We start from the raw sequence: 26,013 nt of genomic DNA, 5'->3' as shown, positions 1-26,013 counted from the left end.
GCCCGCCAGGCTCCTCTGTCCATGGGGATTCTCCAGGCAAGAATACTGGAGTGAGTTGCTATTTCTTCCTCCAGGGGATCTTCCCCACTCAGGGATCAAACCCAGGTCTCCTGCATTGCAGGTGGATTCTTTACCACTGAGCCACCAGGAAAGCCCATCAAAGCAGCTTAGGTGCATTATTTTAAAAGTAAACACAATTCAATTTTAAGAGGGTCTGTGGCATTTGCAGCCTTCCTAAGTTCAATAGAGCCATGGTGGCAGGGCCTGGAAGCGTTAAGTGTTGGGGACGAGATTGGTAGATGAACTTTTTACCACTGTGCAACTTGGGAGGCCATTCCCAGCTACCTGTGAGCTAGTCTGTCAGGGGTCTCTCCCTGGATCCACAGAGCCTCCCCAGCCAGGGGCAGACCCACCATACATGCATTCACTCCACTGAAAGCCACCCACCCTTGGTCCTGATGGTACTGTTGGAGGGATCTACTTCAGCAGGAGCCCTTCCATAATCCTCATTTCCTGGCCTGAGCTTGAATACCTCCTGGAACAGGGGGCTCACTATCCAGCTTGTTTCGTCATGAACAGGCGAGAGGCTGAGAGGTTCATTCTGTGATTGAGTAGGGCACTTCCCTCCCCCTGAGAGCTGATGATGTGCCCCTGTACTGAGCCCTTCACTGAAATTCTCCTGGTCACTGCTCCCAGCTACCCCATGAGCCAGTTCTATTTTATTCCCATTGCACAGATGAGGAAACGGAGACTCATGGGATGAAGTCACACAGTGTATGTAGGGAAGCTGGAACCTGGACCCAGCTGTGTATCTGGGAGTCCGGAACCTCTGAGTTCTCCTATGCCCTCTCCCACCATCCAAGTGGAAGGCGGAACACAATCTGGAATCTCTGAAGGTGGAAGGCGGAACTCAGGTCCCTGTCCAAACAGCCAGATCCACGCTCTGGATTTTCCAAGTCTGCTCCCAACTAGGGTGTTAGTGAAAAGTAGGCCCACACCCACCAGCCCGCTTCTTCTACAGGAGCCACCGTTTTGGTCCAGAACAAGCCCCTACATGGGGTGGGCAGGGGCGGGGGGTCACTGGCCACCTCTGTCCAGCCAGGGGTCTTCCAGGTGAAGCCAAAGGCCTTAGCGTGGCCCCGGCCCAGCCCTGCCCTGCTGCTTCTCTCAGGCTGCAGCTCCCACTCCATTCAGGAGTCTCCCCTTGTCTCCGGGCCTTTGCCCACTACCTGGCACATGTCCCAGGACTCCGTGCCCAGGACCGAGCTCTGCCGGTCAGACTTCCCTCAGCCTCCACCTGCTGTCTTCATGCCGCCCTCTCCCTCCCCGGCACAGACGCTAAGCCACCCGTTCCCGCGTCCATTCTCTCCCTAGCTGGGACACAGGCTCCCTGAGGGCGGGACAAGGGGCCCAAGGAGTTCAAGACCGTCGCGGTGCCCAGCGCCCAAACAGCGTCTCGTCCATCATAGTCTGAATGTGACGCACTGTCACACTGAGCCAGGGCCTGCCCCCTCCCCCCCGCGCTGCCCGGGGTGGGGGGCTGTGTCCAGTCAGGACGTGGGTGCTGGAGCGCTCCATCCCTGTTGGCGGGGTGTCCACTGAGTGCGCAAGAGTCTCCAGTAACACCGCCCAGCAGCCACCAGCATCGCTAGGGATCTTGTCCTAGCAAGATTCCTGGGGGCTTTCCTGTTTTCTACCCCCAGGATTGTCCTTCCATCTGCCCTCCTGCGCACAAGGGCCGGAAGTAGAAGGTGTGACCCAGATTGAACTGGGTCCCCCGCAAAAGGTATGGTGATGCCCTAACCACCCCCAGCCCTTCAAAATGCGACCTTATTTGGAAATAGAGTCTTACAGACATCATCTAGTTAGGATGAGGTCATTAGGGTGGGTATGACTGGTGTCCTGGGATAAAGGAGAAATTTGGACACAGAACCAGACATGCATGGGGAAGACAAATGTGAAGATGCCCAAGGAGATGGCCGCGTGGAGATGGAGGCCTGGAGTGATGCACCCATGAGCCAAGGACACCAGGGGAGAGCCTGGAGCCCTTCCCTAGCACTTTTGGGCCGCCAACACCTTGATTTTGGACTTCTGGCCTCCAGAGATGTGAGAGGCTCTGTTCCTGGTGTTTACACCGACCAGTCTGTGATGCTGCTGCCCTGGAAACGAAGACAGGGCCTGCTCTCCACTTTGCAAGTGAAGAAACTGAGGCTCAGGAAAGGCAAGGCCCTTACTCAAGGTCACGCAGCTGGGACTCAAGCCCTCTGGGAACGGGCGGTCTCCTGTCCACTGCGTTGCACAACAACTTGTGCTGTGACCTTGGCCAGATGTCCACCTCAGAACATACCTACTGTTCAGTGGAATGTTGTGTGCTAAGCTCACACTGGAATACTTCTTTCTTCTGTGTGATTGCATCACAGACCGGACACACAGTAGGTTCATTTCTTTCCATCTGCTTTCAGTTTCTCGAGATAGATGGCTTAGTGAATTTTATCTTTTAAATTCAACCTTGACGTTTTCAAAATCAAACCTATGCAATATGTTATTAAGAGGGATTTCCCTGGTGGTCCGGAGGTTAAGAGTCTGCCTGGCAATGCAGGGGACTCGGGTTCCATCCCTGGTTGGGGAACTAAGATCCCACATGCCGCAGCCAACAAAGCTCTCGCCCTGCAATGAAGACCCAGCGCAGCCAAAAAAAACAAACACAATAGAGACATCTATTCCATTCCTGCCCCTTCCACTCACTGTGGAGAGTTTTCATTTAACTTCTCAGTATTTCTTTCTTATGTGAAATGTAGTGGAGGACATCATACAATTGTGCACCTTGCCTGTTTTCACTTACTATATGCATTCTGGGCGATCACTCTCATTCCTTTTCATGACTGCATTGCATACCATTGTGTTATTTATGCAGCCAATCCCCTATTTATGGATATTTGGTGGTTTTTCATCTTTTATAATAGTTTTGAAATAAATAATACTAGGCATGAAAAAAGAAAAAGATGAGCCTGAGCCTCAGAGGCAGATTTGAAAAAACGGGGTGACATGGCTTCCACCACACCAGGAACATGGGACTCTCACACTTGGGGCACGGAGTGGAGCTGTCCCTAACTCGCTACTAGAAATATTCCCCTTAGAGTGGACGGGCCAGTCTGTCCACATATTCCTCTTAGTCACGCTGGGTGGGCCAGTCTGTCCACATATTCCTCTTAGTCACGCTGGGTGGGCCAGTCTGTCCACGGCACGGCAGACTGTTCTGGGGGAGAACCAACAAATGCTGAGGACTGTCCATCGGGACAGGCTGCCCACGTCCCCCTGGCAGGCCCCTGCGTCCTCACCCTCCCCAGCCACACGGCCTGGCCTCACCTTTCCTGTGGCGCCGTGAGACACATACTTGGCTCCTTCTCGCTGGGCGATCTCCACCTGCTTGCGGGCAATGCAGGGCCTGGCGAGAGAGGTGCCCAAGAGGTAACGGTCCTCATACAGTGCGCTGGACTGGATGGCCGGCCAGATGAACTCCTCCACAAACTCCTTGCTGATGTCCTCGATGAACACCTACAGAAGAACAGCCCATGGGAAGGAGCCTTGGCAAGGACAGGGCACCGTCAGAATACTGAGTCTCCAACGGCCTGCGTCTAAGGCAGACGTGGCTAACAGATGCTTAATGGTGGTCTTGAAACTGCAGTAGAAAGTGATTCACTTTTGCTAAGTCTCGACTCTTGAGTGCATGAGTCTGTGCATGCTAAGTCACTTCAGCTGTGTCCGACACTCTGTGACCCTATAGACTATAGCCCACCAGGCTCCTCTGTCCATGGGATTTTCCAGGCAAGAATACTGAAGTGGGTTGCCATGCCCTCCTCCAGGAAGTCTTCCTGACCCAGGGATCGAACATATATCTCCGGTGTCTCCTGCATTTTTGGTGGATCCTTTACCACTGAGCCATTGATGAAGCCCCAACTCTTAAACACAAAATGTGATAAACACACGAAGCATTTCTACTGCATGCCCAAGTGAGTTACTAGCTAAATTAGCCACTCTTCTCACAAACCATCATTCATACTTGAATGAAGGACTGACAGACAAAACAAGGTCAATTAAGACTTGGGTTTTTGGCCATGTTTTGCATAAAAATATTTGTTGAATATTTGTTGCCAATGATAAAACTCAAACTTTCCAGTAAAGAAACTAGAATTATGGAAAACTTGTATCTGATACTGTGAACTTGACAGCTTCCTAATACTTCTGATGTGAGTTTTATTGCACTTCACAGATACTGTGTTCCTTTGTACTGCAGGGACCATGATGGCCATGTTCATCTCATGGCCTGCTCACTGATACTGTTGAGTGGATGGAAGGATGGATGGATGGACAGGTAGATGGATGAGGGGTGGGCAGGTGAATGGATGGATGAGGAAGAGGTAGACAGATGGGGAGGTGACTGGGTGGAAGAGAGGCTAGGAGAAACCAGAAGATGGTACACACACTAAAGTGAAAGTGAAAGTCACTCAGTCGTGTCCGACTCTTTGCAACCCCAGGGACTATATGGTCCATGGAATTCTCCAGGCCAGAATACTGAAGTGGGTAGCCTTCCCCTTCTCCAGGGGATCTTTCCAACCCAGGAATTGAACCCAGGTCTCCTGCATTGCAGGCAGATTCTTTACCAGCTGAGCCACCAGGGAAGCCCTCACACCAAAAGCGGAAGGAACTGACCTCATACTCTTAGAAGCAAGAGGACCAACTGGAAGGAGCGTGGGGGGCAAGGAGCTCTGGGACCGGAGCCCCCACAGCTGCCTCCAACACGTCAGATCCCATTTCCAGCCCCAAACCCTGCCTCCCACTCGGTACCTTTTTGGCCCCGAGCTTCACTGCCTTCTTTCTGGCTTCTTCAAAATCTTCCTTCTGGCCGATGTTGGCCTGACAAGCAGAAGCAGAGAGAACCCATCAGCCCAGGGGCAGAAAGAAGAGCTGAGAAGAGTGTCACCACCTCCCCCCCCCCCCGCCATCCCCCACCGCACTGTCTCCACCCGAGGGTGAGTCTTGGGCAGGTGTCTTTCACACACAACCATCTTCAGATGAAGGTGGTTTTCTTTGGATGGCTGAGGTCACAGTAGGAAGGAGAAAGGACAAGAACCAGGGTCTGGGGGCGCCATACTCTTTGGAGCTCTCTGGAAAGCAGTTTGAAGGAGTCGGACAGGCTGAATCTGGCCTTGTGCACCTGGCCTGGGGGTTGCAACATTCGCTGCCGCTGCATTAAAGGTCTAAAGCTGCCTGTGAACCCATCAACCTCTTCCCGAAATTCCCCCAAAGCCAGTTCAAAGGTTGGCTTGTCAGCAGCTGCCTGATTCCTCGCTCACTGCCCCAGCCACGTGCAGCAACTTGACTGCCCGGGGCACCAGAGCCGGCGGGAAGCAGAGGCCCAGGCTAGGCGTGCCCAGCTGTCCCCCTGCTGGAGCCCGACCCCTGGTTCTGACAGCCCCGTCTAGACACAGGCGTGTTTTCTGCTGGCTACACTCTGGCCTCCTGCCCAGACTTGACCCTGGATTCCGCTCAGCAGATTTCAGAATGTTCCCAGAGTCCAGCTGCAGGTGCTTTATCTGAGGTCACTCAGCTTTTAAATCTGCCTGGTGATAGTCTGGGATCTGGACAGCCCACTGCGCTGCCATGGCGGGATGCACACACTCCAGGCTCTTTGCATTTACTCAAAGTCACCGCTTGCTCTCAGCAGGGGGCTGTGGGCCAGGTACTTCCCCTCCCTGGGCCTCACCCTCGCCCCCCACTTGGGTGGCATGGGGTCAGCAGTGGTAGACTGACTTTAACTGCAAACCATTCTTGACAATAATGAACTTCTCCTGTCCAGTGCCCCCTCCTCACTTCCTCTGGGAGCAGAACCTTCTCTCCTGGGACCTCTTTCTACAGGGATGCATATGAGTGCTAAGACACTTCAGTGACCATATGGACTGTAGCCCGTCAGGCTCCTCTGTCCATGGAGTTCTCCAGGCAAGAACGCTGGAGTGGGTTGCCATTTCCTTCTCCAGGGCATCTTCCTGACCCAGGGATCAAACCTGCATCTCTTACATCTCCTGCATTGGCAGGCAAGTTCTTTACCACTAGTGCCACCTGGGAAGCCCTCACATAGGGATGGATGAGAGTAAATGTTTCCTGCTCACTATAGAGACAAGCCTCCAAGGGACAACCATACTGACAAATGAGTGGTGGGCAGACACTTGGGTCAGTGAATGAGTGTTCCCTTGGCCTTTCTATCAGAGCCTTTGGGGAAAGCTTTCCTTTCTCTGGCAAGACTAGGGGATGATGAGAGCCTTGCCTGCCCTGTGGAGAGGCCAAGAATGACATCAACCCAAGATGGAGGCAAACCCAGATAAGCGCCTGGATCCAGCCTTGCCTGAAGCCATCATACCCTGGCCTTCTCGGTTATATGAAAAACTGTATTGTGTTGGTTTTCTTTTTTTGTTTTGTTTATTTTTGATTTTGTTTGGCTTAAGCTGGATTTCTAAAATTTGCCAATCATATGGAGAAAGACTCAGAGGTTATGTCCAGGTTTATCAGAAGTGAAGCTGGTTTGATTGGGGATATCTGCTATGGACCCTGGATGGGGGAGTGGCATTTTAGTTAATCTATTACCTATGGCCTGTGGCCTATTTGCTGTTCCAGAATTAGGTGATCTCTAATCATCTAGCTTAGCCCATGTAGGAGCCTAGATCTTTGCTGAATTACTGAGGGCTGCAGGAAAGGGGAAGTTTATGTGACTTTCCATGGTCTTTAGCAGACCCAAGACAAGCACCTGGACCCTCTCTGGGCAGGGTGGCTTAGCAGCTCCACCACACTCACTCCTGGTGCCCCCACCCCTGCTTCAGTGAGTACATGGACAGCCAGCCTCCCTTATGCTCCGGGGCACATCTCAGACCTGGGGGGCAGCAAAGGAGCTCACCAACAGAAAGAGACCGAAAACAAGAATTTCCCTACAGTTTAAGACAGGCTTGGGTGAGGGGGCAGGCTTGGATTAGTAACAGGGGGTAGGCAGGCAGCAGGGCCAACAGGTAGAAAGACAGACACACCGGGCGCCCCTCACCAGGTAGGCAATGACGTCATAGCCTTGCTCCTTCAGCCACACGAGGATGCAGGAGGTGTCCAGGCCCCCACTGTAGGCCAGAACCACAGAGCCTTTGCCGGACATCGTGACTAGAGGGAGGCGAGAAGGAATGTGAGTGACCCGGAGCCAGCCCCCGACACCCCGCCTGCCAGCCCCTCCCGGCAGCTCCCTCCTGGCCTTGGGCAGCCTTCTCCCCCAGACAGGCCGCCATGGGGTTTGGGACAGGACGTTCAGCTGTCATCAAGAGCAGCTGAGGAGCTGACACTTCACGCAGCCACACCTCTTTCACCTTCCCATTCTCCCTGGGAGACCCTGACCCTGCACACCCCCACAGACCATGCTGGAGCCTGGCTGGGGGGGGCAGGGCATGTAGCCAATCCTCCACCAGCTGGAGAAGAAAACAAAAGAAGGAGCTGTTGGGACCAAGGTCAGGAGGCCAAGGTCACAGCATCAGGAGACGGGAGGGGCTGTCTCCTGTCTCAGGCAGCCCACACAGCTCCTTGCTAAGCTCCTCGCTAAGCTGGGCCAGGGCAAGGCATGGCCCTGGGAGCTGCATACAGATTACCCAGCACCCCTGCTCTGACCCCAGGAAGCGGGCGTCATGCCTGCCGCTGGGGAGGCGGAGACTGAAGCTTGGAGAGGTTATGGCTAGCTCGAGGTTGCAGAGCACACGTCTGTCTAGCTCCAGAGCCTAGGCTCTTCCCAGGAGGCAGGGTGCCTCTTGCCTCTAAGGGGGACAGGATGCTGGGGACAGAGCCACGCCCCCCCAGACCTCTTCCACCTGGGGCCAGAGAACATTCACACAAAGGGGTTTTAGGCTCTTTTCAAATGCAATTACCTCTGAGAGAGGAAACACAAGGGAATCCAAACACCTCAGAGAACTCAACTCCAGAAAGATTAGTTGGGAGGAGCTTGGAGACCAACTAACGCCCTCTGTGCAGAGGGGGATCCACGGCCCAGACCCTGTCTCTCCCTGTCCGTGCTCAGCTGCATCCAACTCTTTGCGACCCCGTGGACTGTAGCCCGCCAGGCTCCTCTGTCCATGAGATTCTGCAGGCAAAAATACTGGAGTGGGTTGCCATTTCCTATTCCAGGGGATCTTCCCAACCCAGGGATTCGAACCCACGTCTCTTGCGTCTCCTGCATCGGCAGGTTCTTTACCACTAGAGACACCTGGGAAGCCCATAACTCGTCCCGAGGCCCAGAGGGAGAAGGCAACTGGGCATACAGATGACAGATCTGTCCTTCCACACCAGGACAGGTGTGCCCCCCCTCCCACCGATCCCTCCCTCTCCTCAGCTACACTGAAGCTTCTAGAAGGTACCAGGGCCTCCTCACTCCTTGCCTTTGCAGCCGCTGTTCCTTCAGCCCAGAAGGCCCTCCCCGAAGCCTCAGGCTGCATTTTGGCTTGCCCTGCCTCCCCTGCACTCTCCACGTGGCCCTGAGCAAAGATGCTGTTATGCATCCCCTTGGCTGAAGAGGAGACTGAGGGTCAGAGAGGCAGGGTCACTTGAAGTCCTACGGTCAGCAGGTGGCAGGGCTAGATCTGGATCCAGGCCGTCTGGTTCCAGCCTCTGTGGACACGGTCCCAGCTTCCCGCACTTACTGGGCGTGTGCTTGCTTCTGGTGGGAACATTTACACTGGAGACTGACCAAGGTCAGGGTCCTCAATAGATGCTATTGGGAAAGGCTGTGGACACTCCTGCACTAATCCACGTAAGCCCAGAAGGCATGTCACCTTGCTCCCAAGGATGCAGGCTCTTATATCCTGAAGGAGCCTGGAGGTTTAGCAGCAAAGTGGTCACCCAGCCCTTTGCGGCAGAAGCCAGCCCAACCGAGGGACAAGAGTGCTCATCCTATGTACTGCAGCTGCGGCTGCTTTAGTCATGAAGTCTTTGCGACCCCACGGACTGTAGCCCGCCAGGCTCCTCTGTCCATTCGATTTCCCAGGCAAGAATTCTGGAGGGGGTTGCTATTTCCTGCTCCAGGGGATCTTCCCGATCCAGGGATCGAACCCGCGTCTCATGCACTGGTAGGCGGATTCTTTACCATCTGAGTCACCTGGGAAACCCTATGCCATGTGCAGTCCCTGGCATCTCACCAGACCGCCCACCGGCCAGTCTCAGGGCTCACATGTCCTTCCTGCCCTTGGGACTAGGAAGGGGAAACATCTCATGAACAGTGAGGTTGAGGGCAGTTCTGATAGATAAATGTCCAAGATGCCCCCCTTCAGTGGGCATTCATTCAACCACCTGCCAGGCAGTCCGGGCGGGGTGGGGCCAGCAGCTGTGCCCATAGCAACTGCAGCTGGGCAACGGGCCATCCAGGAGGGAGGGAGGCAGGAAGGACTCAAGGTAGGAAGTGCCTGAGGTTGAAAGAGTAGATTGCGGCTTCCAGAACCTGTCTTGACCCAGCAACTGGGTGACACCAGAGGCCGTGAACCCAGCTTACCGAGCCCCTGGACTCCCCTTTGGGCAGCCTCGCTGAGCAGGGAGACTCAGGACCCCCAGAGCCAGCTGTCTAGCTCCTAGTTCTGTGCGACAGGGCTGGATGGGGTGAGGAGAGTAATGTTGCATTATTTGTACAGCTCTATTGAGATACAAATAACCATAAACTGCATATAGCTAAAAGGTTTGGTGTGTCTACACCCATGAAATCACCACCACAATCAAGATAATGAATGTGTCCGTTATAGGCGATGGCCTCCATTTGTGTCATCCCCATTTTAGAGATAGGGAAACTGAGGCTTGCGTTAAAGAACTTGCTCAAGGCCTCATTTGACTGCTAAGTGGCAGAGCCCAGATTCAAACTCAGATCAGCTAGACTCAAAAGTACAGGGCTACCCTCTCTGGGGCGGGGTGGGGGAGAGCATGGATCCCTGGGACAAGGTGTGGGGTCTGGGAAGCTGCTGGTGGCCCAGACAACCCAGAGTGACAGGGAGAGGTGAGGCAGGCCCAAACTCATCCAGCTTCTAGGGGTCACCCCCACTTTGCCAACCCCCAAAGGCCCTGGAGCCAGAGGCTGGGCCCCGGAGTAGGGGAGGGGTGGCCCCATGGAGGCAGACCACCTGGGCCTGCCTGGTTCTGCCTCAGTGACCCCCCCAACCCCGCGCTGTGCCCCCATCTGTGGCCCATCACAGCACAGTCACGATGCACTCTGCCCCCGCCGCCCGCTGTGAGCTCTGCGGAGACAGGGACCATCTCTCAGTGCCTGGCAGGTGGCAGGCGCTCAGAACAAGGCTGCTGATTTTGCTGTCTGGAGGCCTGCTCCTCACCTATAAAAACAGAGGGTTAAAATCCCCTCCACGTCTGGAATTCCGTGCACGCTCTCATCTGGAAACTCTCATCCGGAAACTCGTGAGCCTCTTCTGTCAGCCAGGACACAGGCGGAGGGCCTCAGCCTCCGGGTCTGAACCTTCATGATGGAATGTTTGCACCCTGGAGTGTGTGCCTGCAATGCAGGGATGTGTGTGTGTGTGCGTGCACACGTATGCCTGCATTTCCCTGGGAGCATGTACCTGAGACTGTATGCATGTACCTGTGTCTGCACATACACACACGTGTGTGTGTGTGTATGTGTGTGTGTGTGTGTCTGGCATGTTTGGGCCTGTGTGTGTAGAGAGACTAGCAGGGCAGGTGGGCTGAGAATATGATGCAATCTGACACTGGCCTTGCTCTTGCCTTCCTGCTGAAGCTCTCCCCTTCCCCCACCAGCAAGGTCCTGGCAGCTTGCTTGCTGCAGAACCTAAAGGAAGCCAAGCAAGCAAGGAGGCCTCGGTTTAGGGGAGAGGGAGTAGAAGAGACTAGCGCAGAGCGCAGTGGCTGGGTTCTCCGGACCTGGGTTCCAGGAGCTGAAAGCAAGAACAGCCCATCCCTCCACGGAGCAACTGTGGATTCAGTAAGATTCCGAGAGGGGCCCAGAGCCCAGAGCTGGGCACCACACCTGTGCCCACTGAACTCCCCTACCCCTGTTGGGCAAGCCCCTTACTTTCCAAGCCTCAGTATTACCATCGGCACAACCGCCTGAAAGTCCTTCTGGTTCTGACGCCCCAGGACCCGGGGTTTCCTGCCTGAGGACTCAGCCATCCTCCCAGCTCGGGCCTCGCCTGTCGCCCCAACCTCCAGGGAGGGCACAGGGCAGGTGCCCCAGCTCCCAGGCACATGACTTCTGCTGAGAACATTCATGCCCCTGGTTCCCGGGGCCAGTCCAGCCAACCGGCTGCCAAAGAGGGACACCTGGGAAGGGAAGAAGGGGGCCTCATTCCAAGACGCCTGCCAGCCTGACCTTAGCTGGCAAGGCAGGGGGCATTCTCCAGGGCTCTGGCCAGAGCCATGCTGCCAGCTCCCGGTGAACGTGCACCGCCAGCCTGGGCAGTCGCTCAGCACTAGGAAAATTCATGTGGCTCTACAGCGTCAGAGCTAGGATGACAAGAGCAGTTACTATGTTTAGTGCCACACGGGCATCATTTCAAGGTGGGGGCTATTATTACCACCTGTTTACAGATGATGAGCCCGGGCTCAGAAAAATAAGACTTGCCCAGGTCTCAAGCTAGCGGATGGCAGTGCTGGAGGACCGAAACCTACGCCGACTGCAAACCACCTGCTCTTTGCTGCTCTCTTCTACACTCTCTGGCCTCACGGGGACCACAGACTGTCTCCCCTTCACTTGACTTGTCTGTTGTTAATTGCGTCTGACTCTTTTGAGACTCCATGGACTATAGCCCACCAGGCTCCTCTACCCATGGGATTCTCCAGGCAAGAATATTGGAGTGGCTTGCCATTTCCTTCTCCAGGGGATCTTCCCGACCCAGGGATCAAACCCATGTCTCCTGCCTTGAGCCACCTGGGAAACCCATGAATCATCACCAATCACCAATTCTCTGTATGTTGTGGCTAGTCACCTGACTCTTCCTCAGGAACCCCTCCCTCACATTCTAACTCTGTTGAGCTGGGTTCATGAGTTTTTAAAAACGTTTTAAAAACATTTTTGGTTCTACCTAAGCCATAGAATTCTCTCTGACTTAGGAGTTTGCTCATTTCAGGATTGCAACTTGAACCCTTTGGCTGCCCTCATTCATGTCTGATAGAGCCAGGCTGCAATTCCACACTTTGACCAGGAGGTGCCGCTATCAGGATTCAGCCTGAACGTCAGGTTGACACACTTCAGCTCATTTCATCTACAGACTTGGTGAGGCACAGAGGAACAATTTCTGTATCTGATGGATGAGTTGAGGGCATTGAGGGTGCTCTAGGCTACATACGGAGCTGGTTGTCAGCTACAAGTTCCTGGGGCCTGAGGATCAATTCAGGAATGCTGACCTCTCTTGGGAATACCACCAGCGCTCCAGCAAACTTCTTCCACCAGGGTAGAGGGGTCACCGGGGAATGCCTTAACTTAGGAAGACTGAAACTCCAGTTTTGATAAGAATGTCTGGAGGTGGGAGGTAGGAGGATTAAGGAGACCTCACCAGGCCCTGGTGACAGGCACTCACTCAAACCGTCTCCTAACAGCATTTGGTTATGGAGCAAAGGTGAGTTCATTCATTTGTTTATTCTACTCTATCAAAATGCCTTTGGGTACCTGGCCTATCTCAAGTAAGGGGAGGGCGTCTGCCACACAAGAAGGAGCCAAAGTCTGGAAGATCAACTTTGCCCAAAGTGTTTCAACAGAAAATCAGGGCCTTAGACCCTGAATTCCAGAGAGGTTATCTCCCTCCACGTGGATGCCCAGAGGCAAGGTGCTCGCTTCAGAGGCTGTGTGCTCAGCGTTCCTTTGGATGAAGGCATCTGGCAGTCTTGGCTTGCCTCCCAGGACTCACAGGACCAAGATGAGATGGGGTGCTGGGAAAGCGCTTGCATAGCAGGTGAGCCTGGGACTGCCCCCCACTCCCAAGTCAGGTTCCTGGGGTCCTGGGCCCAAGTTGCCATCCCAGCCAAGGGACCACACAAGCCCAGGGGAAGCAGGCAGCTGATGGGGGCACAGGTGGGTCCTCAGGGGAGCTCAAGAGTGTGCTGGATGGGGGCCTCTCTCCTTTACCCACCCCAGGCCTGGCCTGGGATCTAGGTGCTCAGTGGGCAGGATTCACCAACTCACTCTCAAGCACTTAATAGAGCCAGTATCACTTGGCATAACCGCGCAGCTGGCTCCACCTGGGGCAGCCCCCCACCCCCACAGCCTCCCTCCCCCGCCAGAACCTAAGATAGGAGGGCAGGGACCCCGACTCCTGAGCCCCCAGCATGGCAGCACCAGGTGGGCCACTCCCCAGGCAGTGAGCGAACGGACCCAGGCCCCGCTCTCAACTGTACACATCCTCCTAATTTTTTTTGGCTGCCCGGGGACATGTGAGTAGACTTCCCAGGTGTCACTAGCGGTAAAGAACCTGCCTGTCAATGCTGGAGACATAAGAGGGTCAGGAAGATTCCCTGAAGGAGGGCATAGCAACCCACTTCAGTATTCTTGCCTGGAGAATTCTGTGGACAGAGGAGCCTGGCAGACTATAAATCCATAGTGTCCCAAAGAGTTGGACACGACTGAATCAACTTAGCAGGCACGCAGTGGAAGCAGGGGATCTCAACCACTGGACTTCCAGGGAAGTCCCCCAACAGTAGACATCCCGTTACTGTTCCCTGAGCCCTGAACCTGCGTCAGTCATGAGGAATGGAGAAACTGAGGCTTGGGAAGCTGCGAGGCTGACCCAAAGCCTCAGCTAGTCGTGGAGTTGTGCCTGCCTTCAGGGCTGGGGTCCGCGGGGCCCCAGAAACCTGCCCTCTCCTGCCCCTCCTCTGGGCGTGGAGGGGAGGGATCAAAGCCCAGGTCCTATTTGATCCATCCCTGGGGAAAGGACAGGTTTGTTCCTGCCCGGGAGGAGCAGCCAGACGGCGCTGTCGGGAGCAGACGCCCCCACTTCGCAGAGAGGAACACTGAGGTGGCTGGAGGTGGCGGGGAGAGGCACTGAGGTCACGGGACCTCCTCGGGAAGAGCCCTGGCGGGTTGGGAGAGGAGTTTCTTCATTTCAGCCTCTCCTTCCCTGGAGGGCGCAGCCGCCCAAGGGGCCAAAGGCAACAGCTACCCAGACGACTGACATTTCCTGCGGAGCGGCCCCTCCCACAGTCCGGTGCCAGCCGGAAACCGGGCACTGCGACCGGGAGAGGCGGCCGACCCCACCGGCCAGAGAACGCGAAGCCCTTTCAGAAGCCAGAGGCGGGCGACCGACCCGCCTCCCAGCCCCCACCTGCAGAGGAAGGAGCCCAGCCACACCCGAGGCCCCTCGGGGCGGGCTGCCTGGAGCCCCCGAGCCCACCCGCTCTGGGAAACTGAGGCGGGGCTGTGGGAGGGGCCGAGATGCCCAAGCCCCTCGAGGGGCGCATGAGGGGCCCAAGGTGAGGCTGGCACTCTGGTTCTAGCCGAGACAGAGACGGGGGTCAGAGCGGGGGCAAACAAGATCGGGAACCGCCCCCCCAACACCCTTCGGGTTCCCGAGGTTCTCCGTTTGTGGGGTTCGCGGCATAAAGGAAATTGGATCAGAGAAGGAAGAAGATCCAGAAAGGACCTCGGCCCGCAAAGGCGACAAGTAACCGGACCTGCTCCCCAGCGGCCCCCCCCAACCGCGGACTCGCGCCCGGGTCCCATCCCCAGGGAGCCAGGAATCCGGCCGCCCGGCGTTTGAGCAACAGGAGTCGGGGCGTCGGTCCCCTTCCCTCCGGTCCGGGTCCAAACCGGGGGCGGGGGGCGCGCAGTCCCCTCCGCCTCCTCCGCTGGTCCTCGGAGGGACCCGGGCAGAGGGAGACTTAGTCTGGGGAGTGGGAAGGCGGGGGACCTCCTTACCAGGCGACCGGTGGCTGCAGCAGTCGGCGGAGCAAGGCGGGTTTCGGCGCGCATCCCGGGTTATAAGCTCGGGGCCGGGGGGCAGGGCCCGGGGGGTGGTGGCCGGGGGATAAGGCGGGGGACCGTGCGCGCAGGCCCCGCCCCCGGGCCCGGCCCCCTCGAGGAGCCGCTCCGCGTTCGCGGCCACCTGCGGCCGGGGCGGGGCCAGCCTCTTCCCTCCCTCCTGGCTCCTCCCCTTTCCCTCCTCCCCCCCGCCCCTCCTCCCCCGCCATCCCACCTCTCTGCCCACACCTCCTCCCGACAGGTCCCCCGCCCTAGCCAGAGGCTCTGCCCGTCTCCTGCCCGTGGGCTGGCGGCTCCGCTTGGTGAGGCAGTGGCTGGAACCCGCGCAATGGACAGGGTGACAACCCCTCCTGCCAGACTTGCCACCTGGTCAGTGGGGAACGCTCAAGAGCTTAGCCGTGGTTGTGGAATTAAAAAAAAAAAATTCCTTAGGCTTGTGAGTTTCAGGCCCATTTTTTTCCGGTGGCGGCCTTGCTACAGACCTCACAATTCCCTCCCTTCGCTTCACTCCAACCCCCAGCGAGCCCCGAGCCCACTGTATTAGTGAGAAAGCTGAGGTGGAGGGGATGACCCTAGAAGGTCTGAGCTTCATCCTTCAGTCCAGGGCGGGTCCCTGGCTGTCTGCACAGAGCCTGGCACCCAGTAAATGGATAAACCTGAGCGCACCCAGTAAATGGATAAAAAAAAAGACTGGGTCACTGCTAATCCATTGAGCAGAAGGGAAAATCAAGGTTCACAGAGGCGAAGCTTCTTGCTTGCAAAATAAACAGAGAGTTGCGACCCCAGTCTGGCCTTCAGAAGGTTCTGTGTCAGGAGTTTCTCAGCCTGGTTTTATAGGCCCCAAAGCATCAATCACTGTAACCACAACCCAATAAAACAGCGGGTCCCAACCTGTCAAAGGCAACGCCTGAGTTAGGACTGACCCCCAGAGGGCAGCTTCCCAAGTCCTCCCTGCCTTGGACCCTCCTAGGGGTGGGAACCCTGAGGCAACTGTGCTGGGTTAGCCATTCATTCATTCTTGGAAAAGAGGTAGGGTGGGGAAAAGGGGGTCATGGTAAGGAGGTGGCCCTGTCCCAGGCCCCTTCCTGCAAACAAGAAGCAGCCAGAAAAAGGGAGCCTTGGCAGAGAGGGGTGAAGGCTTAGTCACTCTCAGCTCTTCGACCCCCCGGTCCCCTACCCACCACCCCACCCCCTGGTCCGGTCACCCAGGCACGTTGGCCAGTTGAGTAGCTGTGAGTCCTTCAGGAGGGAGGAAGCATCAAACCGACTTCCTAGCAGAGCCGCAGCTCTCTGTACCCCGCCCCCACGAGCCTCTGGCACCCAAATCTCACAAGTGGCCATGATGGCCGGGGGCCCCCATGAGTTCTGTGGGGCTAGGTGACGCGGGTGACTTGAGTCACTTCCTCCAGGAAGAGAGGGGGTGGCTGGGTCCCCTTAGCCCATTCACAGGGCCACCTCTGGGCCTCACAGAGCCTCTGGCCACAGAACAACACACCCCCAGGGCGCATGCAGCTGTGGGCAGGTTCCTACCCCCTGCAGCCTTGACTCCTCATTTGTACTGCCTCCCTGACCAGGGATCAAACCCGTGTCCCCGGTAATGGTAGTGCAGAGCCCTAACCACTGGACCACCAGGGAATTCCCTCTGGGCTGTCTACATCTCCATCCTCTGACTTTGTGCTCCATCCTTGTTTCTTCGTCACTGCCCCTCAAGAAAACTGGGGAAGGCAAGGATGGATAGGGGACCCCTCTCCTTGGATCTATTACAGAGGAAATGGAGGGGAAACTGAGGCAGCCAGGTCTAATGTTCTCCCAAACTCTCCAGAGTCATGGTGGCCCCAGAGAGAAGCCCTGTTACCTAGACCTTGGGAAGAGGGTGGGGTGGGAGCTGAGCCACTCCAGTCTAGGATGGATGGGGACAGGGGGGATGGGGGTAGAAGAGAAAGTAAGGTCAACAGTCCCGAGGATGTCTGGATGGACTTGGGCCATAACCACAACCCTCATGGCTCTCACTAGATGCTTAAAAAAAAAAAAATCTTTGATTTACTTTTGTATTTGGCCGCCCCAGGTCTCAGGTGCAGCACATGGCATCTTCGTTGCAGGACATGGGCTTCTCTTGAGGCTTAGTTGCCTTGCGCCATGTGGGTTATTAGCTCCCTGACCAGAGATCGAACCTGCGTCCCCTGCATTGCAAGGCAGATTCCTAACCACTGGACCTCCAGGGAAAGTGAAAGTGAAAGTCACTCAGCCCTGTCTGACTCTTTGGACTGTACAGTCCATGGAATTCTCCAGGCCAGAATACTGGAGTGGGTAGACTTTCCCTTCTCCAGGGGATCTTCCCAACCCGAGGATCGAACCCAGGTCTCCCGCATTGCAGTCCCCCTTTTTAAAAAAAAAAAAAATTTAGCTAACCACATTTTTATGCTTACATTCATTTGACTTTCACGACTACCCTATATGAAGTCACCTTTATTATCAAACTCATTTTACAGACAGGAACCTGCAACTCCGAGTGTGTTATCTTCCCCAAGGCCACACAGCATGTGAGCGGCAGAGCAGAACTAGAATCTGGGGTCTGGAGCTCTGGCCCAAACCCTCAGCTCTAGCTCAGGCTTAAGTTGAGCTGATAGAGGAGCCGGAGTCTTGGTCCCAGGGCTGTGGGGACCTTTACGCCCTGCTGCAGAACTGGCTGCAGCCCGGGGCACTGTCCCTCGCTGATGCCCAGGCACTGGTGCTGTGAGGAGGGGTAAGGTCACAGCCCTCTGCGAGCAAGAGAGAGGCCCAGCTACTAGCAGGCCTGCCCTCTGAGCAGCGGGGGGATGGCTGTCCATAGGCACAGATCAAGGTGAGATTAAACTGGTCTTGGACGGCTCATTTTCCCCTGTTGTTCTAGCAACATTAGTTGAAGAATTTCCTTTCCCCATCAGATTGCGTCTAGCACCTTTGTTGAAAATTAACTGACTGTAGAAGTGTTGCCCGAGTTCTGGATTCCTTCTGTGCCACTCATCTATTTATTTATATCTATGCCAGTACCACACCATCTTGATTGCTATAAGTTTAGAGTAAAACTCCAAGTCATATAATATAGATCTTCCAATTTTGTTTCAAAACTGTTTTGGCTGTTCCAGGTCCTTTGCATTTCCATTCAAATGGTAGAAACAGTTTGTCTGTTTATGTAAAAAGCCTGCTTGGATTATGATTGGGGTTTGCAACAACTCTGTATATCAACTAGGGGAGAATGGACATCTTAACAATATAGAGTTTTTCAATCCATGATCATGGTATAGCTCTCCATTTATTTATATCTTTGTACATTCTCTAACATTAAAAAAATTTAAAACTGTTTATTCAGAAATATTTGTGGTTGTTTATACGAGCAAAGAAAAAGAAACTCAGGTCAGTCTACAATTTGAGATGATATTCATTTGTGGTGAATTCAGTTTTTGTTTTAAACCAGAAGTGTATCTCTGAGATAATGTTGAAATACATCGTGTCACAAAACAGTTCCTTTATTTGATGTGAAATCTCAGTTGAGACTATTTTAAGGATATAGACCAGCAGGACCCAGAGCTAGAACACCTGAAGTTTCCCTGCTGAATGTCTTTTCATGTGTTTGTTGACCATCTGTATGTCTTCTTTGCAGAAATGTCTGTTGAGATCTCCCACCCACTTTTTGGTTAGGCTGTTTGTGTTTTTTGTTATTGAGCTGCAGGAGCTGTTTGCCTTAGTCCCTTGTCAGTTGCTTTGTTTGCAAATATTTTCTCCCGTTGTTCTGAGGCTTGTCTTTTCATCTTGTTATGGTTTCCTTTGCTGTGCAAAAGCTTTTTAAGTTTAATTAGGCCCCATTTGTTTGTTTTTGCTTTTATTTTCATTACTCTAAGCAGTGGATCAAAAAAGATATCACTGTAACTTATGTCATTATGTATTCCTCTAAGAGTTTTATGGTATCTGGCCTTACATTTAGGTCTTTAATCCATTTTGAGTTCATTTTTGTGTGTGGTGTTAGGAAATGTTCTAATTTCATTCTTTTACATGTAGTTGTCCAGTTTTCCCAGCACCACTTATTGAAGAGACTGTATTTTCTCCATTGTATATTCTTGCCTCCTTGGTCAGAGATTAGGTGGCCATAGGTGTATGCGTTAATCTCTGGACTTTCTACCCTGTTCCACTGATCTATATTTCCGTCAATCTACAATGAGGTGTCACCTCACACTGGTCAGAATGGCCATTATCAAAAACCTACAAACAATAAATGCTAGAGAGAGTGTGGGGAAAGGGGAACCCTCCTACACTGTTGGTGGGAATGTAAATTGTTACAGCCTTCCCTGGTAGCTCAGCTGGTAAAGAATCCACCTGCAATGTAGGAGACCCTGGTTCAGTTCCAAGGTTGGGAAGATCCCTAGAGGAGGGCATGGCAATCCACTCCAGTACTCTTGCCTGGAGAATCCCCATGGACAGAGGAGCCTGGAGGGCTACAGTCCATGGGGTTGCAAAGAGTCGGACACAACTGAACGACTAAGCAACTAAGCATAGCACATCTACTACAGCAAACAATATGGACGTTCTTTAAAAAACTAAAAATAGAGCTATCGTATGACCCAACCATTCCACTCACGGGCATATATCCAGAGAAAACCAGAATTTGAAAGGATGCACGCATTCCGATGTTCATTGCAGCACTATTTACAGTAACCAGGACATGGAAGCAACCTAAATGTCCATCAACAGAAAAATGGATAAAGAAGATGTGGTACATATATACAATGGAATATTACTCAGCCATAAAAAGGAACAAAATTGTGGCACTTGCAGAGCCATGGACGAATCTAGAGATTGTCATACAGAATGAAGTAAGTCAGAAAAACAAGCATCATTAATATCACTTACATGTGGAATCTAGAAAAATGGTATGGATGAACTTATCCACAAAGCAGAAATCGAGTCACAGATGTACAGAACAAACTTACGGTTACCAAGTGTGAGGGGTGGGATGGATTGGGAGATTAGGATTGCCATATATACATATAGACAATGCATATATGTGCCATACATACACATTGCAGGCGGATTCTTTACCAGCTGAGCTACAAGGAAAGCCCAAGAATACTGGAGTGGGTAGTCTGTCCTTTCTCCAGCAGATCTTCCTGACCCAGGAATCGAACCGGGGTCTCCTGCATTGAAGGTGAATTCATCAACTGAGCTATGAGGGGAGCCCCCATATATACACTGCTGCTGCTGCTAAGTCACTTCAGTCGTGTCCGACTCTGTGCAACCCCATAGACGGCAGCCCACCAGGCTCCCCCGTCCCTGGGGATTCTCCGGGCAAGAACACTGGAGTGGGTTGCCATTTCCTTCTCCAGTGCATGAAAGTGAAAAGTGAAAGTGAAGTCGTTCAGTCGTGTCCAACTCTTAGCGACCCCAGGGACTGCAGCCTACCAGGCTCCTCCATCCATGGGATTTTCCAGGCAAGAGTCCTGGAGTGGGGTGCCATTGCCTTCTCCCACATACACTACTGTGTATAAAATAGAGCTAATGAGGACCTGCCGTACGGCACAGGGAACTCTACTCCATGCTCTGTGGCGACCTAAACGGGAAGGAAATCCAAGAAAAGAGTGGTATGTATACACATAACTGACTCACGTCGCTCTACAGCAGAAACCAACACAACATTGTAAAGCAACTATACTCCAATAAAATTAATTTAAAAGAAAAAGGATCCCTGCTGCTGCTGAGGTGTTGTAAATGGACTAGGTGAGTGTGGACACGCTCCACTTGGGAAAGAATGTGTGGCTGTCGTGAGAAGCGGCTGGAATCCGTGGCATCAGTGTGAACAGGTCGCCTCTGGTGCTGGAGGAGGAGACAGAGCTTCTTGGGGCCCCAGAGCCCAGCTTTGAGATGGATCTTTTATTGGACACCTTGGATGACTTGCCAGGCCGAAGTCTATTCTCAGGCAAATGCCCAAGTCTTTCATTTAGAGAAGTAACACCTGACGGGTTGGGGCATCTCTGATGGCTGGTACAAAAGTCCTCATTTTCAACCCGAGTGCCAACAGATCCATCTTGACTCAGATGTCTGAGCATGTTTTATAGTTTTCAGTGTGTGGGTCTTGCTTCTTTCATTAAATTTGTTTCTAAGTATGTTAAGGTTTTTGATACTATTGTTAAGTGATATTTAAATTTTTATTTTCCAGTTGATTGTTGCTAATGTATAGAAATACAACTGATTTTTGTATATTGGATTTGTCTCCTGCAACCTTGCTAAATTTGCTGATTAATTTTAGTAGACTTTTGTAAATACCTTAGGGTTTTCTATGTGGACAGTAACTTTGACTGTGGAGAGAGACAGCTGTGCTTTTTCCCTGTGTTATCTTTGCGCCTTTTTTCCTTGCCTTATCCCAACGGTGAGGACCCTAGTACAGTGTTGAGTAGAATTGGTCCGAGTTGATATTCTTCACTTGTTTATGATCTTAGGGGGTCATTCATTCAGTCATTCACCATTAAGTATGATGTTAGTTGCAGGTTTTTATTAGATATTTTCCACAGGTGAAGAAATTCACTTTTCTGTTTTTGTCATGAGTAGGTATTGAATTTTGTCAAATGTTTTTTTCTGCATCTGTTGAGATGATCATATAATTTTCTGTAAATGTGGTAAATTACATTGATTTTCAGATGTTAAAGCAACCTTGCATTCCCCAGATAATTCTATTAATATCTCAATAAAGTTTATTTTTAAGGGAAAAAAAAGATGAGACAGGAACTTTGAGTTAGAACACACATAGAGGACTTAATCAATCACAATGTGTAGATTTTATTTGGATCCTGGAATTTTTTTCATCATAAAAGAAATATCTTTATGAGGAATTGGAAGTTTGAACACTGATAGGATACTTAATAATAGCAAGGAATTATTGTTGATTTTTCAAAGTATGATAATGGTATGATAACAGATCTTTTCTAAAAAGATTTTTAAAGTTTAGAGCTATACTGTGAAATACCAATGAATTAAAATGATTTCTAAAAAGACTCTGATGGCCCTCCATCCCTCTTAGGATAAAATCTAGAACCCTGTACGTCCTTTTCTGCCCTCACCCGCCACACTCCAGCAGCACTGGCCTGCTTTAGGTGTCTTCAACATACCAATCTGTCCCTTGTCTTATGGTCTTTGCACATGCACACTGCTCCTTGGGGCTGCTTCTCTGACCTTTCCCTTCCTCCCACCGGTTGGCCCCTGGTCATATGCCGTCTCTCACACTGGTACCTAGTAGACATCTAAAGTCTCCAGTGGCAAAATGCAGGAGCATGAGGGCTCTGATCTCTTCTCCCCCTCCCCACTGCTGTGTTTTTTTTTTTTTTTTCTCAATATTTATTTATTTGTCTGGTTGCATCGGGTCTTAGTTGTGGCACTCAGATCTTCATGGCATCACGTGAGATCTTTCATTGTTGCGCACAGACTCTCTAATTGTGACGCACAGACTCCTCTAGTTGTGACGCACAGACTCTCTAGCTGTGGCTCAGGGTCAGTAGCCTCACGCCAAGTAGAATATCAATGCCCCGACCAGGGATCAAACCCGAAGCCCCTGCATTGCCAGGTGGCTTCTTCACCTCTGGACCACCAGGGCAGTCCCCTCACTGCTGTTGTCTTAGATCACCATCCCTTGGCACCTCTACCTCTGCAGGAGACACCTCCCCTGTCTTCCTGCCTATGCTCACTGCCTGCTCACTGCACCTTCCACACTGCATCCAAGGTGGTTTTCTCAGGGTCAGCTCTGACTGTTGAGGTCCGTTGTCTGAACTGAAGGGCACGCTCAATGGACGTGATCTTGTTGAATCCCCCGAGAACCTATAAACATAGATGCAGTTTGTGACCATAGAGTAGGTCCTTCTTGTCCCCCATCTCTCCTCTGCCACACAAGAGCTCTGCGTGTGCAGCTCATGGAGGGGCCTGGGTGTGTAGAGACCCCAGCCCCGCACCCTGCGACGATCTCATGGTTGGCACCAGAAGCCTCTTTGCTGCTGTCCGGATCTGGGCACTGGCCCCAGGAACAGGGAGTGCCCTCTGGGCTGGACCCCGGGTTGCCTGTCCCCACCCAAAGGGAACACGGAGTCCAGAGTGGGTTCTTGGAAAAGCTGCATCAGGGAGTTTAATGAGTGACCTGCAGGGCTGTTTTCCACCCCTGATGGTTCAGAACAGCCTCAGAGGTCAGGCGGCAGCAGGAGGCTGGGCAGTTGGATGGGGTTTTGGCCAATGGCGGCGGCAGCTGGAAAAGCAGAGTAGAAAACACCCCTCTGGGGCCAGCTGAGCTTCCTTGGGAGGCACCTCCTCCCCTTGGCGATCATTCTGGGGATGAGGGTAGCGTGGGAAGCACAGGACTCGGCATCACAGCCTGGATTCCAGGCCAAGTCTGCCCCTGGCTGGGGTAGACTCGGAGCAATCGCTCCCTCTCACCTGTCTCTGTTTCTGAGCTTCAGATGGGAAATTGAAGAGAAGAGAAGGCGGAGCGGGGGTAGGGGGTAGGAGATGGGGGTGGGAGGAGGTCAACAGAATTCACCCTGTTTTGGCGGCTCCTCAGGTCTGGAGTTGCTGATGTCTCTCCTCTTCATCCTGCTCCTGGCCTGCCTGCTCCTTTCCATCCTCCTTTCTCGGAGACTGGAGGCAGGGGAGCCTGGAGGCTGCGTTGAGTCCTTCTCTTCCCCTCTGTGCTGTGTGAGCTTGGCCAAGTGGCTCACCTTCTCTGAGCTCCCATTCCCTCATCTGTGAAATAGAGATGCTACTTTTTTTTTTTTTTAATCGCTGGAGTTCCTGGGAGAATTAAATAAACTCAGGTCTATAGGGCATTGAACAGTCAACAAATACTTTGACAAACATGAAGGGCCAGCGTGAGTCTGGGGAGAGGAGGCGGGAGAGCAGCAATTCTCACCACTCAATGCCACGTCCCCAGGGTTGACCCTTTCATGGGCGGTAAAGTCCCTGACTCCATAAAATATTAACAGCCCAGCAAAGGGCAGGGCTCAAGTTGTGACCCATGGCCCCTAGGGCTGCACAAAAAAACGTTGTTCAGTCCAAGGATAGTCTTTACAAGTGGGCCCCGGACAAAGCGGGTTTGAGGAGGAACTGGGAAGCTCCTCCCTCCCTTCTTCCCTCCTCCCTGGACTCTCTCACCAACCCAGCTTGAAATTCCACCATTGGCAACTTCTGTGCTTTAAGCCAGCAATTGGTAAACTATGGTTCCTATTTGTTCTCATGAAGCCTGCAGGCTAAAAATGGTTTTTGCATTTGTAAATGGCTTTAAAAAAAAAAAGACTGTTCTGCAGCACATGAAAATTGCATCAACTTTAAAACCTAGACAGTATATTAAAAAGCAGAGACATTACCAACAAAGGTCCATCTAATCAAAGTTATGTTGAAGAAGGAATCCATAGGGCCTGGACTCCATCTCAGGCCTGTCTGTGCTGGCCATGCTCGGCTGCCTCTCCAGCAGACTCTGAACTCTCTGCTTAGTGCCTGTGGGGATGACAATGGAAGGATAAGACCCCCTCCAGACAGGGGAATCTTGAAGATCACATCCAGGCTACTCATTGCCTAAGAGGAAGCATACCGTAATCACCCCTGTCTCCGGACAGGTCATAAACTTTTTTTCATATCTATCAGGATGTAATCACAGGCTTATCGATTATTAACTGGTTGGAATGTAACTGCGGGCTTATTGACTATTGACTGTTTAGACACGTACACATGGGGTAGGTGGTTGGGTTTAGACACGTACGCATGGGGTATAAAAGATTTTCACAAATGCTGGACGGGGTCCTTGGCTAAGAGGAGACTCTGCCTTGGGCCCGCCGGCGTAATAAACTGCACTCCACTATCTGCATTGTCCTTCTGAGTGAGTCTGTTTCCCGGAAAGCGTAGCTATAACATTATAACAATGTTTTTTTCCAATAGTCATGTATGGATGTGAGAGTTGGGACTATAAAGAAAGCTGAGAGCCAAAGAATTGATGCTTTTGAACTGTGGTGTTGGAGAAGACTTTTGAGAGTCCCTTGGACTGCAAGGAGATAACCAGTCCATCCTAAAGGAAATCAGACCTGAATATTCATTGGAAGAACTGACACTGAAGCTGAAACTCCAATACTTTGGCCACCTGATGCGAAGAACCAACTCATTGGAGAAGACTCTGATGCTGGGAAAGATTGAAGGCAGGAGGAGAAGGGGATGACAGAGGATGAGATGGTTGGATGGCATCACCAAAGCGATGGACATGAGTTTGAGTAGGCTCTGGGAGTTGGTGATGGATAGGAGGCCTGCCGTGCTGCAGTCCACGGGGTCGCAAAAATTTGGACACGACTGAGCGACTGAATTGAACTGAACTTAAAACACAAATGAAGTGTTATTGGAAGCCAGTCACTCCTCTTCTGTGTGTTGACTGTGACTGCTTTTGCAGTGCAATGGCCAGGGGAGAAGTTTAATGTGTCCCCAAAGCCAAAATGTTTCACTCTTTGATCCTTTACAGAAGATGTTCACAGACCCCCAGTTCAAGAGAAAATGAAGGGTTATTTGTTCAGTCGTGTCCGACTCTCTGCAATCCCATGGACTGTGCCCGCCAGGCTCCTCTGTGCATGGAATTCTCCTGGCAAGAATGCTGGAGTAGGTGGCCATTCCCTTCTCCATGGCATCTTCCTGACCAAGGGATCGAACCCAGGTCTCCTGCATTGCAGGCTGATTCTATACCGTCTTCAGCAACCAAGGAAGCCTGGTTCAAAAGAAACAAACTTTGAAATTGGGAGTACCATGGGGAAGATTCAGTTGGGGCTGCTGGTGGGAGTCCCAGTCTAACCACTAACCAGTCACCTATCAGGCAAGGGACTGGGCCCTGTTCACTCTGAGTGTCCTTTTCTGTACCTATAAAATGCACACAGACTCCTCTGTTCACCCCAGCATGGCTGCAAGGGCTCCGTTTATGAAGTCTGATCGCCATGCATCCCTTAGTGGGAAATAACTCTGCTTTTCTTGTTGCCCAGATGAGA

At 52.6% G+C, this 26,013-nt stretch overlaps 1 protein-coding gene across 2 annotated transcripts in view; it reads right to left on the bottom strand.

Moving 5' to 3' along the window:
- Positions 1 to 15,068, bottom strand: part of ASS1 (argininosuccinate synthase 1) — a 51,909-nt gene extending 36,841 nt beyond the window's left edge. The window contains exons 1-4 of one of the 2 annotated variants that reach the window (XM_043469853.1): positions 14,933 to 15,068; positions 7,088 to 7,197; positions 4,846 to 4,914; positions 3,367 to 3,555 (exon numbers count right to left, since the gene is read on the bottom strand). In XM_043469853.1, the coding sequence (XP_043325788.1) occupies positions 3,367 to 3,555; positions 4,846 to 4,914; positions 7,088 to 7,192 (363 nt within the window). In that variant the 5' untranslated portion in view covers positions 7,193 to 7,197; positions 14,933 to 15,068. Of the gene's footprint in view, positions 1 to 3,366; positions 3,556 to 4,845; positions 4,915 to 7,087; positions 7,198 to 10,382; positions 10,554 to 14,932 lie in introns of those variants that run through there. The other variant, XM_043469854.1, reaches the window with a different exon arrangement.
- Positions 15,069 to 26,013: the final 10,945 nt, after the last annotated feature.

This window comes from Cervus canadensis, chromosome 5, assembly GCF_019320065.1.
Source record: "Cervus canadensis isolate Bull #8, Minnesota chromosome 5, ASM1932006v1, whole genome shotgun sequence".
NCBI lineage: Eukaryota > Metazoa > Chordata > Mammalia > Artiodactyla > Cervidae > Cervus > Cervus canadensis.
Note: the sequence above shows the minus strand (reverse complement) of the source record. Positions and strands in the feature narration are given on the sequence as shown.